The sequence below is a fragment of the Callithrix jacchus genome, chromosome 2 (genome assembly GCF_049354715.1).
Source record: "Callithrix jacchus isolate 240 chromosome 2, calJac240_pri, whole genome shotgun sequence".
NCBI lineage: Eukaryota > Metazoa > Chordata > Mammalia > Primates > Cebidae > Callithrix > Callithrix jacchus.
Genome location: NC_133503.1, coordinates 205,682,390 through 205,697,387, shown reverse-complemented (window position 1 = coordinate 205,697,387; position 14,998 = coordinate 205,682,390). Strand labels below are relative to the sequence as shown.

Below are 14,998 nucleotides of genomic sequence, written 5' to 3'. Positions count from 1 at the left end.
AAAAAGTAAGCAGTATTAGGTATATAAAGGGACACTACTATGAACAAATTAATGCAATAAATTTGAAGTTTGAAAACATAAATAAATTCTTAGAAAATATAACTTACTAAAACTGACTCAAGAAGAAATAGAAAACCTGAATAGTCATAGGACAATTAAAGAAATTGGTTCAGTTGTTTAAAATCTTTGCACAGAGAAAATCTAGGTTCAGATAGCTTTAAAGCAATTTCTACCAAATAGTAAAGAAAAAACAATTCCATTCTGTTGAACCCTGTGATGTGGAATTGGAATTGGAGGTATTGGTGTGAAGTCACGGTTTTCAATATATAAAGAGAGACAGGAATATGTATGTAAGATGTGTGTACATTCACACCCCCACCTCTACACATACACAGTCTGTCCAGTGAGAGGGCCTTGGAGCAGCCACCCCCCAGCAGCCACAAGCACATCGAACGTTCAGATGTTGATTTCTAAGTGCTTCTTTCCATTAAAAGGAACTAAGTTTTTGGGGTTATTTGAAGAGCTGGAGAAGAAAAAGTACAAGGTAAGTTTGTATATATCTCATGCCAGAAAGCAAGGCAGTGCTCACCAGAGATGGAGATGTGTCATAGGACGCAGAAGCCATCGTGAATGGGCTCCCACTGGCCAAGTCTGGGACAATTTCAGCATTAAAATGAACAATGAGAGTAATGGATAATAACCCAGTAAATAAAATATGATTTTATAGGGCCACACTTACATAAATGAATGAATAAATAAGTAAATAATAAGATAGGGCTTTCCTCACAATGGGCTGCTAATTAATGACTGTAAGAAGAGAGGTGACTGTAGGAGAAGAGGTGAATTACAAATCGAATGTGGTGACCACTGCACTCATAATCCAGGCAGGAAATAGCAACTGGTGCTAAAGTTGGTGGTGAAAATGGCATGAGACGGGATGTTTATAGTCTTGAACAAAATATCTATTAATTACGAAGCAGAAGAGCCCAGCATTCACTGTCCTGAGTGACCCATCTGACCCTGCCAATGGTGGAACAAGCCGACATTTGCACCCCGCAGTAAGGTGTGTGAGTGGAGCCAATGGTGGAACAAGCCGACATTTGCACCCCGCAGTGGGGTGTGTGAGTGGAGCCAATGGTGGAACAAGCCGACATTTGCACCCCGCAGTGGGGTGTGTGAGTGGAGCCAATGGTGGAACAAGCCGACATTTGCACCCCGCAGTGGGGTGTGTGAGTGGAGCCAATGGTGGAACAAGCCGACATTTGCACCCCGCAGTGGGGTGTGTGAGTGGAGCCAATGGTGGAACAAGCCGACATTTGCACCCCGCAGTGGGGTGTGTGAGTGGAGCGCAGCATTGCTTTGTTGACACCCCAGCCGGAGGTGCATAATTTTGGTCTCTTCACAAGGAAATACTAGACACACATGGACTGAAGGGCAGTCTGCACAGTAACTCAGCTGTCATCTCCAAAAAATCTGGAAGGCCATGAAAGCCAAAGGGACGGAGAGGTGGCAGGGGCTAAGGCAGCATGGCGATTGCTGCCGCGCTCCAGCACCACCTCGGCTAAAAGGATGTTACTGGGGCACTGGTGAAACTCAGTGGCATCCGTGGGCAATGGGCATCCAGGTGTTTTATGTTATTCTTGGGGCTTTTCTGTAAGTTTGATACTGTCTCAAAATGTCAACAGGAGGAACAAGGAAACCTAGAATGGAGTAGTTGCAGGGTGTTTATATGAGCCCTGAAGTGAGGCCCTGGTGGGTAGCAGCAGAGCCCTGACTTCTCCCACACACTGGGAGCTGGGGGAAAGAGCAAGTGTCCGGGGAGGCAGGGGGAGAACGGGAGGTCACGGGCATGCAGCGGGCCCTCAGCACAGCCAGATGTGGGACAGCATGGTGTGCATTTGTACATTTGTGAGGCAAGTCATGTCTTAGTGCTTTTAGGAGCACTTGGAGCTGGGGGAAAGAGCAAGTGTCCAGGGAGGCAGGGGGAGAACGGGAGGTCACGGGCATGCAGCGGGCCCTCAGCACAGCCAGATGTGGGACAGCATGGTGTGCATTTGTACGTTTGTGATGCAAGTCATGTCTTAGTGCTTTTAGGAGCACTTGGCATTTTGGGCAGCTTGGCCTTTTGCAAAGAGAAATATAAGAATAACTGGCTGGGTGCAGTGGCTTACACCTGTAATCCCAGCACTTTGGGAGGCCGAGGCGGGCAGATCATGAGGTCAGGAGATCGAGACCATCCTGGCCAACATGGTAAAACCCCATCTCTACTAAAAAATACAAAAATTAGCCAGGCGTGGTGGTACCTGCTTGTAGTCCCAGCTACTCCGGTGGCTGAGGCAGAAGAATCACTTGAACTGGACTTGGAGGTTGCAGTGAGCCAAGATTGCACAGCTACACTCCAGCCTGGTGTCAGAGCAAGACTCGTCTCAAAAAAAGAGAGAAATATAAGAATAACCACCTTCTTCACTGTCCATCATGATCTCCATGCCCCACAGACAGGGTCTGAGCCACAGTGTGTGGTCAGGGGGACACAGGAGTCGGCACTGGTGACCATGGGAACAAGACGAGCCAGCCTGGGATCTTGGATATGGCAGCACCAGGCAGTGATGCCATGTGGGCCTTGCTGGGAGCAGCATTCGAGGCCTGGCGCACCTGTAGCTTTTGAAGGCCATGCCCTCCTGCAGGGCCTCTGGTTTTCACCCCTCAGGAGACCTTCCCCAGCCTCCCTTTTAACATCGCAGCCTCTGCCCCTCTGACCTGACACCGCCCCACCCACCCCACCACTCATTCTCTCTAGTGCTTAACTCGTGTGTTGCTGGTTTCTGTCCCCCCTTCTCTGTTGTATGCCCAGGACAGGGGTTGGCAATGGCAGATGCTGAAGATGTGGATAACCACACGGGCAAACGAGGGCCCACGTTCTTCACGGCCCCATGCATCTGGGCACCCCTGATGCTGAGACTTACTCAATTCGGTCTGCATCTGTTGACAGTGAATATTGTAGGACTCATGGCTGCTGGCTGCCTGTAGTGAAGTGTGAGGACAGTGAAGGCCGTGGTGACTCAGGCAGGTCAGCTCCATGTGGGTGTTAGTTGTAAAATCATGGTTACATAACTTCATAAATTAACTTACAAATTCATTACTTATAAATAAATCAGAGAAGCTGTCTGACAGCTGAGCTGGCACTCCTCATTGACGAGAAAGTTGACAAGCAGGCAGCGTCCAGACCTGTGGGTAGACGGCAGACGACTCAGTGAGGGCTCGGCCCCCTCGCCCGTGGTGGGAGAGGCCAGTGGGGCTGCTCAGGAAGGCTCCCTGGGTGTGCAGCGCGGCACTGCATCCTGCCTGAGAGCGAGGGTCAGGGCGCTCTCCGGCTACAGCCACACAGGGTCAGTGGCCTGCGATGTGGCCTGCTCACTCAGCTGTACACCTGTGTGCCCTGTGCTGATTAGCTGAATGATTGTTAAATAACACCAGCACAGGTTTTTGGGTTTTGTTTTACAAAAGGTTTCTTAAACCCTCAGCTTGGCCCTGGTGTGCTTTTCCTTGGTGAGTTGCAATGGAACGAGAATGCCCAAACCGTTGCTTCTAGCAGATGTTTCGCATCATGAAGAGAATATGGATTTGCAATGTGTGCAAGTATTCTTTTTTCCCCAAAGAGCTATTTTTGGTTGCATCTTCCATGATAACATGGGGTTCCAAGGCCAGGCTGTGTTTTCTCTGCAGGGTGAGCGTGTGACTCTGGTGACCGCAAAGCCCCCCCGAGGCCCCCGGCTTCTGTGATCTCAGAAAGTGGTTAGAGGCGCATTCTCTTGACCAGAGAAACTTGTGCGCACTGCCAGCTGCTGCCTCCCTGGTCCTCACTGGCTCAGAGGAAATGCATTTTTTTGTGGTTCTTTTTGCACTGTATGGAAGTGTGAAATCTCTAAAGCTCTCTGGTGCTTTTTGAAAAATCTGGAAATTCTCACTATAGGAAATTCAACTACTCGATGCAGTATATGTCCTGGGGTGCGCCCCGTTTTATAAATATCGTGTCTGTGTGAAATGAGCATGTTTATTTATACTCCTGATGCTTTTTCTTGTGTAAGGGAATTTGGGGCCTTGAATGGCATTTTTAACCCCCTCTGCCCCATAAGCTGTAACTAAGGATTTTGGAAGGACACCTGCCCACCCAGCACCCACTTGCTGGGACCCTCCTCACCTGCTGCTTCTCTCTGCCCTCAGTGAGCACCTCGAATGCTTTCCCTCAGGCTGTTAAATAATGCCTGCCCATGTGTCAGGAGCCACGTGGCACAGTCATCTGCTTCTCACACTTTTCCTCACACCTTCCCTCTTCCCAGGCATTCTGTCTTAACTCCCAACCTGGTGACTGGTGTTTTCTTGGGCGCCTGAGGGCTCTCCAGGACTCTTGCTGTGTTGGTCCCCTCCTGCCCACAGCCTGCAGGGGCAGCTTTGTCCCACAGGGTGGACTTGCCTCTTTTGCAAGGCTGGGCATGTGTTCCTAGCAGAAGAACAGACCTATAGGCAAGCGCACAGCACAGCCGACTCAGGAGCGGAGGCCTCCCACAGCAGGAGCTGGTGCCCGGCTCCCGGGGCTCCCTCTGTGGGCACTGGCTTTGCTCTGAGTCTTTGTCGCCTGTCTGAGCGCTCCTGATGCCTCCTGGGCCACTGGGGAGAGCTGTGATTGTCCCCACGCTCTGGTTCAGGCAGCCCCTGGGTGACCGTCCCAATGTCACCTCTAAACCTTTCCTGTGCAGAAGCTGGGACAGAATCGTGTGTGTCCAGGTGCAGAGCACACCTGTTTAGAAGGTAACTGGGTGGTGAGGAGTTTCCTTTGCAATTAGAATTCCTAATCAAGAATCACTAAATGACATTTTCTTCCAGAATGTACATATTACAGTTCATCTTCAAAACAAAACAGTTTGTCATCCAGTTCTTGAGAAGTGAAGGAAGAGTTCAAATGCTTTGAAAGTTTGAAAACCTTGAGGCTGTGGTCCCCTAATTTCACGTAAAACTAGCAAAGGCATTTGTAGAAACAGTTGGGGTGTGGGAGTTGGGGTCAGAGGTGCCCCCCAGGAACGTCTTGGCTCTGAGAGTGCTGCCCCATCCTCCCAGACCCTCAATGGAAGCCCTGGTCATTTAGTCCCCGTGTTAGGATTGTGCTGTGTTTCCTGGATCCACAGACATGTCAGGCAGTTCTGGGGAGAGCAGGCTTTGGGGGAGGATTGGATGGGTGTCCCTGGCATCTTAGAGCGTCCCATCCAACTCCCGGAGGGGAGAGGCGCCTTAAGGGTCCCTCAGGAGGGAGCCTGAGCTGGGAGCAGGGGCAAGTGAAATCCGGTTCAAGGGGAACTTTCACCGAGGTCATCTGCCACCCCCAGGACCCTCAGAGTCTCAGAGTGGGTGAAGCCCCAAGTAGGTGGCATGCTGGAGGGAGCAGCCCAGGGGAAGGTGCAGGTGATGGGGAGGGGTAGACTGCCCATGGGAAGGTGTGGGTAATGGGGTGGGGGGAACAGCCCATGAGGAGGGGTGAGTGGTGGGGTTCCAGCTCTTGGGAAGGTGAGGGTGACAGTGTGGAGGGGAGGGGCAGCCCATGGGAAGGTGCAGGTGATGGGGGTGGGGTGGACAGCCCATGGGGAGCTGTGGGTGCTTCTTGGGAAGGCACGGGTGACAGTGTGGAGGGGAGGGGCAGCTCATGGGAAGATACGGGTGATTGGGGGACAGCTCTCGGGAGGGCATGGGTGATAATGTGGGGTGGAGGGGCAGCCCATAAAAAGGCACAGGTGTCAGGGGGGTTGCCCATGGAAGAGCAAGGCATGTTCCCATCACTCCCTGGATGGCTGGAGGAGGAAGTGGCCCAGAGGAGGGCTGCCTTGGAGGCACCCAGAGCACAGAGGCCAGGCCTGGTATGGAGCTCTCGGCCGACCTCAGGCCAGGCTTCATGGGGTGTGTCAGTCAGGGCTCTGCAGAAAAACAGAACCAGATACAGGGAGGTTTATTATGAGGAGGTGGCTCAGACAGCTGCAAGCTGGAGACCCAGGACGGGAGACGTATAGTTCAGTCCAAGCCCAGAGGCCTGAGGGCTGGGTGCTGGCGTCTATTCCAGCCCGGGGCCAGAGAAGGGGAGGTGAGCAGATCTGGCTCCAGTCATGAGTCAGGAAAAGGGGCGACAGCTCCTGCCTAGCTCTCTCCAGGCCCCCTGTGGACTGGTTGGTGACCAGCCACACTGGGGAGGACCACCGGCTTCACCAAGCCCACAGGTTCAAATGGGACCCCCACCTGTCCTGGGCCGACCTGTCCTGGACCCACCTGTCCTGTACCCACCTGTCCTGGGCCCACCTGTCCTGGGCCCGCCTGTCCTGGGCCCACCTGTCCTGGGCCCACCTGTCCTAAACCCGCCTGTCCTGGGCCCACCTGTCCTAAACCCGCCTGTCCTAGACTCACAAGATGGCTCTGACTGTCCTTCCAGTACTGTGGAACTGACTCCCATGGTCACTGTGGAACCGCTCTGTGGTGGAATGCTCCCAGGAGCTGCAGACTGTCAGGCAGCTTTACTTAGGAAGATTCCCTAGAGGGAGTCCTGAGCCCAGTCTGCCTGGGGCCCCCTGCTGCTCTCTCCCTTATGCCCCTGTCTGTGGAGCTCTGTCCCTTCCGACGAGGATGCTTAGGGTCGATGTGCCTGCTAAGAGCTGGGTGGAAATGATGGAGACGGGGATCCCGGGCCTTCCTCTGGTTTGGCTGCTGTCACTACTCAGGCCCTGCCGAGGCTTCTGCAGAGAGGTGGGGTCAGTCCTGCCAACAGGGACCCTCATGAAGCATCCATGTTCCTTACTCCTTCTCCGGCCCTCACAGGAAGGAAGGGGCAGTTTTTGCTGGTTGAGCCCCTCCTCCAGGCTTCCTGGATAGGAAGCAGTGGTGCTCTCAGTGCACAGCCCCTCGTGCCTTCCCTCCTCCCATAGGGCTGGCGTGGGCTGGGGGCCACCCCTGCTGCTTGGGCTGCGCCTAGCTCCCTGACTGCAGACAGGGGATCCTGTTACAGTGGGCTGGGGCCTCACGGAGGCGTGTCCTCCTTCCCAGCCAAGGTGCTGGGATCCTGACTGTCACCTGCCCCAAATCCAGCCCAGGCCCTGTCTGCTCTGGGGTGGGTCAGAGGAGACCTGAGAACCAGGGCTGAGGTTTGCGTGAAGGACAAAGGGATGTCTCTTCTGCCCCCTTTCCTGGTTCTGTTTCCTCTGTTTCTTCATCTCTCCTTCCCATCCTCTTTTCAGCTCCCCCAGGGGTCCAGCTCCCTATCCAGCACTGAAGATCAGAAATGGACCTTACTCAGCCCTGCACACAGCAGGAAACTTCAGCTGCAGTCACTGCACAGGGCTGGGGTGCGTGATCTCCAACGGCAGGGCCGAGGCTGGGCAGCCCCAGGGCTGACCTCCCACCCTCCATCCGTGCTGCTTCCCCCGCCCCTGCCAGGGAATTGGCTTCGGGGGGCTGGGAGCAACGTGGCTGTGTTTCTGGGCATCACAGCATCACCCAGACCCAGAGCTGGACCTGCCTTCTGGCTCCTCTTTCAGCAGGGACAGAGGGTCAGACCGAGTCACAGCACCAGGTGCCCACAGTGGGGGCTGGATGGGGTGGCCTTGGGTTCCCGGTGACAGCTTGCACTAAGTCTCCTCTGTCAGAAGAAATGGAGGCCTCAGCAGGAGGCAGGGGCATCTGTGGGGTGCCTGAGCCTCCCACTCTGCCTCCAGCCCTGCTGTGGGACAGGGTCACCCAAGACCTCAGCGCTGCCTTCACATTCTCTCTATTCCAAACGAGGCTCTTCTTGGCTGCAGTGAACTCTGCAGCCGTGGGCGGAGAGCTGGGGATGGCCTTGAGAATCTCTAACGTGACAGAGGTTCCACCCAGTTGTCAGAGTCCCCCACCTCCGTTTCAGAGTTGAGCGGTTGCTGGCAGGACACGGAGGGTGCCCAGGCTTCAGATCCGGGTTCAGGCCCCAAAGTGCAGCCTGTTCACCTCTGAGGGGGCAGCCCTGCCCTGCTGTGTACCCCATCTGCTCTGACATGCAGCCCTCCAGCCTTTGGCTGCCTCCATGCACCCCCTGGCCAGGGCCACTCCCTCTCTCTGCAGACCCTGCAGGGCCAGCAGGCTGGGCAGTGGCTAGGCGGCAGAGGACAAGTTGGCCCCTTAGGTCCTGGGGGCACAGAGATTCCCCTCACCCTGAGCTTGCGGCCCCTCCTCCTGTGCCTTGTGAGGGTCGCAGTGATAGGCCACCCCTCTCACCAGTGCCCAGGGAGGACCCCTGCTCCCAGCTCCCTTCCTCCCCATCCCCTCACCACTGGTAACCATGGTGGTGGCTTATGGGTCTCCCCACATCACAGAGGAGGAGACTGGGCTGGAGAGGTGGGGGATGGGGGCTCCCTCCGGCAGACCCTCACGTGGGAGCCCCAGGAGCAGAGAGGGCAGGGGGATGTGGGGAGGCTGTGGCCTGGTCCCCACCCCACCCCACCTCGTGTGCACCGGGAGCCTGCGGACCCCAGCACCCCCTCCCCGCAGTGCGCATGGCGCTCCTGGCGCTCCTGGGGCTCCTGGCGGCCAGCCCAGGAGGGCGGGGGCGGGGATGCTGCTCGCACGCTAGGCCGGGCGGCCCCATCGCGTGACTGTGCCGGCGGCTGCGGGGGAAGTGGGGGAAGTGAGTGGGCGCCCGCGGGGGGCACGCGATGCTGGGAGGGGCGCCCCGCCCCGGCACCTACGCGCTTCTCTTCTGGGGAAGAGGCCGGGCTGCCGGTCCGCGGGGCGCCTTGAGGGTGGGGCGACCCCTGCAATGGGGTCCGCCTGGGTGGTCGGCGTATGGGCGCGGGCGACCTCGGTGGGCGGTTGTGTGGCCGCCTCTCCCGGGAGCGCCCAGGGCCGGCACGGGGCGGGGAACGGGGGTCTCGCGGGGCAACCCCAGCAGCGCCGGTGGGGGCTGCTCCTGCCGGGTCCCTCCTTGGCTCCGGGTCAGGGGCTGGAACCTTCCCCAGGGCCTTGGGGAGCCTCTCTCACTGGCTTCTCTCGGGTCTGCGCTTGGGAGAAGGGCCTTCGGCTTTCTGAACAGCGTGTCGTGTGAACGGTGGAGCCCCGGGCTGAGCCTGGGGGGCAGGAGGCTGCTGGTGGGAAGACGCCTGCCCCAGGGATGCCCCCACCTCGGTGGACTCTTCCTGTTTCCTCAGAATAGTCCTGCTTTGTGGTAGAAGAAATGGGGCATTTCTTGTTACATTTAATGTGATGAGCAGAAATCCAGCTCTCACCAGCTATGGGGAGTTCAGGAAGCAGTGAGGGCTCAGAGACCAGGGAGGGAGGGGGACAGAGAGGCCTAGACCCATGGCCGCCGGTGCCACCGTCTCCGGGCTCCTGGCTGCCTCCCTGCCTCACGCAGGCCCTCGCCCCCCGCGGACACCTTAGCTCGCCAGCACCTCTGCAGCTGGCACCCCGGATTCTGAATCAGTGGCTCCCAGCATGCCCTTTCTAGTGGAGGGGGTGCCAGCCCTGCCCAGCTGTCAGATCTGGGGAAAGGGTGAGGGGTCTTTCTACGCAGTGGTCCTGGCCTGATGGGGAGCGGGTTCACCCAGTGACCAGACCCCAGCTGTGCTCACCAGGGTCTGGGGACACCACAGACGCTACAACTGGGGAACTGGGGGGCCACCGGCCCAGGGACTGCAGGGTGAGGAGAGCTCAGAGGAAAGTGTGACCCACTTTGAATAGCAGGTGGGTGCCTTGATGGAAGTCAGGAGGATTCCCAGGAGCAGGAGGCGGTGACCCACGACGAGGTTCAGGCCACACGCATTGCAGAACGCTCCCAGGTGACACAGTGCCGCTTGCTGCAGGTTGGGAGGAAGTCCAGCCCGCCCTGCGTGAGATGTTCAGCTTCTATGCAAGTACTAATTCTGTTTCTTGATAATATACCCAGAAGCCTCATCATTTTGGGACTGTGATGGGCCACAGGTAGACACGTGGTTTTTGATGAGGCTGTGGGTCTCAGAAGGTTTTCTGTGTGTCAGGCTCTTGCTGAGCATCAGGGTGGAGTCTAAATCTGGCCCAGTGAGGAGTGAGGATGGCGGAGGGGGCTGCTTTGGAAACGGCTGTGTCTCCCTAACCAATGGAAGTGGGCAGATCCTGGGCTGAGCCATGGCAGGACCAGCCTGCCTCTGAGTTGAAATCCCAGCACAGCCTGCCCACTGTAAAGGACGGCCATGCTGGCCTTCAGGTGCTGTGCATGGTGACAGTTTTTATGCCATCTCAAAGTCAGAACCAGTGGCAAAGTGGTATCTGCTTGAATAGACACCACCTGTGGCTTCAGCTGAGGAACTGGGAGATGTGGGAGCAGCAGGCCTCAGTGGGGAGTGCTTCCATCCATGCACTGGGGTTAGCCGCTTGCCAGGAGGCCTCTCTCCTCTGCCCTCTCAGAAGCTGGGGAGGGGCGTCCCTCCCACAAGGACGATGAGAGGGCAGTGAGCACCTGTGCTGGCCTGGAACTCAGCCCTGGGCCAGCTGGGAGGTGAACAGCGTCGTCTGTCCTCCTGAGCTCTGCACTCGAAAGTGGAGAAACTGCCTCATCCTCGGGAGTGGGGGTGTCCTTGGGGGCTGCTCACAGTCACCGGGAAAGGGGTGGCACATGCTGCTGTCCTGGGCCTGCCTTTCTTTGCCCTGCTGTGTTCTGTGCAGCCCCTGAAGCCTGGGACCAGGCCTGCTCCTCACCAGGGAGGGGCTGCAGGGGTTCCAGGAGGGAGAGGTGATGTGGCTGTGCAGGGCACAGAAGATCTGGGTGGACACAGGGGCCTTGGCCCAGCCCTGAAGGGGGTGCAGCCCACAGTGTGGTGGGTCTCAGGAGAGGGGCCGTGGGGACCCCGGGTGGCTGCGGGGGGATCTGGCAGGAAGCTGGACTTTGTCCCAAGATGGGTGGGAGCCCTGGGGTTTGGGCAGGAGGAGACAGCAGTTTCTGTGGAGCTGAGTGGGTGTGGGGGCATTCTCATGTCAGGCTCTGCCCCCACGTCCTGGTGTCCCCTGCCCCCCTGGCTGACCTGGGGCCTGTGTCTCGGTGCCCCTGCCCCCTTGGACCCTCAGGGCTGTGCTGGGAATGCTGCGTGGCCTGCAAGGGGTCAGTGCTGCCCAGGCCAGGTGTCAGGCACAGGCGTGAACCATGGCGTGAACATGGAGAAGCATAAGAAAGACGCAATGAAGCCCAGTGGCTGGGGCCGGGGGCGACTGACGTGTGTGTTCTTCTCTGACAGCTGTGCAGGAGCAGGGCTCACGGCAGCCGGTGGCCGGCACCCCCTCTCCCGAAGACAGTCATCCTCCTGCGGGGTCTGCGGTGCTGGAGGGAAGGCTGCTGCTGGAGGTGAGTGCCACCCTCGGTTCCTCGCACACATCACACTTGGTGCTCAGTGTCAGGAGGCCCTTAGGTTGTGATGTTTGTAACTATACAGAAGCGTAGTCTCCAAAATGTGTTGAAGAAGGGTGTCCCTGGGGTCGGGGTCCGCCTCTGGTGTGAGCCCCGTGGGCTGGGACAGAAAGGGCAGCCTGAGAGCTCACGGCCCTCTGTGCTGCGTCAGAAAATCACCCTCCTGCTACACGCTCTGCTCCTGCATGTCAGTGAGAAAATTTGTGCAAAATTAAGCCTTTTTCACCAAAATGAAGGATTTGGCAAAGTGTGCATTGGACTTCCCTTGTGTGGTTTCAATCTCGGCTGGCCTGTGTGACACCCTGGAAGCTGTGGGCCTGGGCAGGAAGTTCCATGGGGGGGGGGCGGCTTTTCACCACATCTCTCCCTTCCCCCGTCTCTGAAATGCTGGGTTTTCCCTTGCCTGTAACTTGGGGCCTGTTACCCCTCTGGGAGGGGAGACTGTGGCCTGTTTTCCCAAACAAGGTGAGATGGTGGCATGGAGCCCTCCGGCTTGAATCCAGTCACTGTTCTGAAGATGAAGGGGGTTGCTGCCTCCACCAGTGGCCAGAGAGACATGGGCCCTGAGTGGTCCCAGGATGGGGCTGGTGGACTTGCAGGGAGGAGGAAGGGGCAACATGGCACTTCCCGGGTGACAGGGTGGGCTCCAGACGGAACTCAGGACCCCTGGGTGGGGCAAGAGGGCACCAGCCAACCTGTTCCAGATGAGAGGGCACTGCCCCACAGCCAGCAGCCTCTCTCCCTCCGAGCTTCGCACCCCTGGTGCTTGGGAGAGGCTCCCGGGCCCCCTCCCCAGGTCCTCCCATGTGACTCCAGGTCAGTTCACAACCATCAGCTCGCTCTGCCCCCACCCACCTTGATGGGGCCTGGGAAGCCTGGAGCCCGAGGGAGGGAGGCCTGGGCCTGGTTCCCTGCTGCGGACTCCCTGCCCTGCCCCCAGCAGTGTGGGATATTTGAGAGCTACCCCTGAGGGGGACGCTCCAAGGAGACTTTGGAGGAGGCTTGGAGGCTGGGGGTCAGGATCCGCCCGTCTGCTCTGGGCCTTGTGGCCCTCCTGCTGCCCAGCCCGACTCCCCTGCCTGACCAGAGCGCTGGTCACACCCACTGGTTCACAGGAGGGTGAGCAGTTCCCGAAGTCTCCATCCACTGCATCTGGTTCATGTCCTCTGGCCCACGGAAGTTCTGGAAGTTTGCTTAGATTGCAGCCAGTAGGGTATGGGGTAAGGGATCCTCACAGCATTGCCAGGGCAGTGGAGGGGGTTATATGCTTAAAAATATTCAAGTAGGGCAAAATGAGCAAAGCAAGCAACAAAACCAGCAAATTCCAGCTTTTACTTCTAATCTTCTATCTCTTCACAATAAACTGAAGAACGGGAGGTTTACGGCAGGGCACCCTAAATCCATAAACAGCCCTGAGCTGGCACAGGCTTCAGAGCCCCTGCGGCCGTGGTCTGTTGATTTAAGATGGGAAGTTAAGGACTGGAGCCTCCAGGTGCCCTGTGGGGCTGAGCTGAACCCAGCACTTCATGTATTAGATGCTCCACATGTTCAGAGAGACTTTGGTAGCAATTTAGAAACGACCCCTGGGAGTGTCATCTGGACCCGGTGTTTCTTTGTCCTGAGTTCATCAGGTCTTGGACTCCAAGCCCCCGGCCTCCCCCAGGGAAGCCAAGACAGATGGTCCACAGCCTGCGGCGACCCTGCCGCACGTCTCGGCCAGTGCTAAGAGTGGGAGGGTGGAGGGAGGGGAAGGGGTGGGAGACTACAGAGAGGAATGAGGAGGTGGGTCCAGGGATTCTGGAAATACAGCAGGTGAGCACGTAGAGTAGGCCCCAAGCTCCCTGCATGATAGAGTCAGAGCTGCTAGGTTTTCCTTCTGTTTTTTAGGTGGGCTACAGGGCCGTTGTGTTTAGCGTGACTCACTGGAGCCACGGACATGAGCTGTCTCTGGATAGGGTGCCGTCACTGACTGCCTAATTTAACTTGTACTAATACGGCTGAAATCAAGTGCGTGGTAATGCAGGGTGCATTTTCCAACACTTAAAAAATCTGCGTGCACTAAATTCCATTCTTTTTGGTTTCAGTGGGATGTGGGTGCCCCCGTCATGGAGATCCAGAGCCCTCCCATCCCCAAACGTTTCCCCTCTGCTGCTGTTTGCAGTCACAGCCCCCTGCCCGCGGCTGCGACCACGTGTGCTCCATCCCTGCAGCCTCTCCTGTGCCTCTCCCTGGATGTCCTGCACACAGAGTCACATGCGTGGCCTTTGGAGGCCGGTTTCACTCAGCACAGTGCCATTGAGGTTCGCCCCCGGTGCTCCGGGTCGCCAGCTGGTTTCTTGTTATTACTGCAGGCCGCTGGTTTGTTTCTTGGTATCGATGGCGTATGGATGGACTGCCTGTGCCTTTCAACTGTTGAGGGATATTTGGGTTGTTTCTAGGTTTTGGTGTTTATGACTAGAGCTGCCATAGACATTCACATACAGGCGTTTCTGTGCGCGTGGGTCTCCGTTTCATGAATAGTAAGCATGTTTGTGACTCTTACCCCAGCAGTGAATGTTAGGGTTTTGATTTGGATTCCCCCATGACTGGCCATGGTGCGGACCTTTTCATGTGCTTCTTTGCATCCATGTGTCATCTTTTCATGTCTGTGGGTTCCGTGGTGATGACTCCTCTTTCATTTCATTGGTAATTTGTGTCCTCTCTCACCTTTTCTTGGTCAGTTGAGTTAGAGGTTTATCAGTTTTACTGGATTTTTTTTTTTAAAGAAGCAGCTATTGGTTTTATTATCTGTTTTCAATTTATCGATACTTGTTCTTATCTTTATTATTTTCTTCTCTTTGCTTGGCTTGGATTTAATGTCCTCTCCTTTTTCTAGTTGTTTTTTTTTGAAGTGGAAGCTTAGATTATTGAATTTGTCTATTTGTCCATTTTCCATTTCATTAGTTTCCACTCTTCTTATTTGTAATTTATTTCCTTCTACTTGCTCTGATTTTAATATTTTATTTTTATTTAGATTCTTAAGACGGAAGCTTAAATCATTGATTTTTTAAATCAACCATTCTTCCTCTATAATGTAAGCATTTAGTGCTGTCAGTTTTCTTTAAGCACTTTTAACTGTATCACACAAATTTCTATGTGCTCTGTTTTCGTTTCCAGTTAGTTCAGAGTAGTTGGAAATTTCTCCTCAGCTTGTGTTATTTTGAATTATGTTATTTAACTTACAAATATTTGGACATTTTCCAGGTATCTTGATGCTGTTGAATTCTGGTTCAATTTTGTTATGGTCAGAAAATATCCTTTTTAATGATTTCTATTGTTTTATATTTGTTAAAGATGATTCTAATATGATCTGTCTTGACAGTTTCATTGCACTGGGAAAATCGGGGTGTTCCACTGTCACTGTGTGAGGTGTTCTGTAAACAGTAATTATGTCCTGTCGACTTGCTGTGTTCAAGTTATCCTTGCTTGTCTGTCTAGTCTCAACCTGAGAGAATGTCAACATCTTAAAGTATGATTATGGATTTTTACATTTCTCTTTTTGGTATTTCAGATTTTGCATCAGGTATT

The 14,998-nt window shown here is 55.5% G+C and overlaps 1 protein-coding gene across 3 annotated transcripts in view; it reads left to right on the top strand.

Moving 5' to 3' along the window:
- Positions 1 to 14,998, top strand: part of AHRR (aryl hydrocarbon receptor repressor) — a 122,242-nt gene that overhangs the window by 56,028 nt on the left and 51,216 nt on the right. For all 3 annotated transcript variants that reach the window (XM_054252363.2, XM_035291868.3, XM_054252366.2), the window contains exon 4: positions 11,262 to 11,368. In XM_054252363.2, the coding sequence (XP_054108338.2) occupies positions 11,262 to 11,368 (107 nt within the window). The remainder of the gene's footprint in view (positions 1 to 11,261; positions 11,369 to 14,998) is intronic.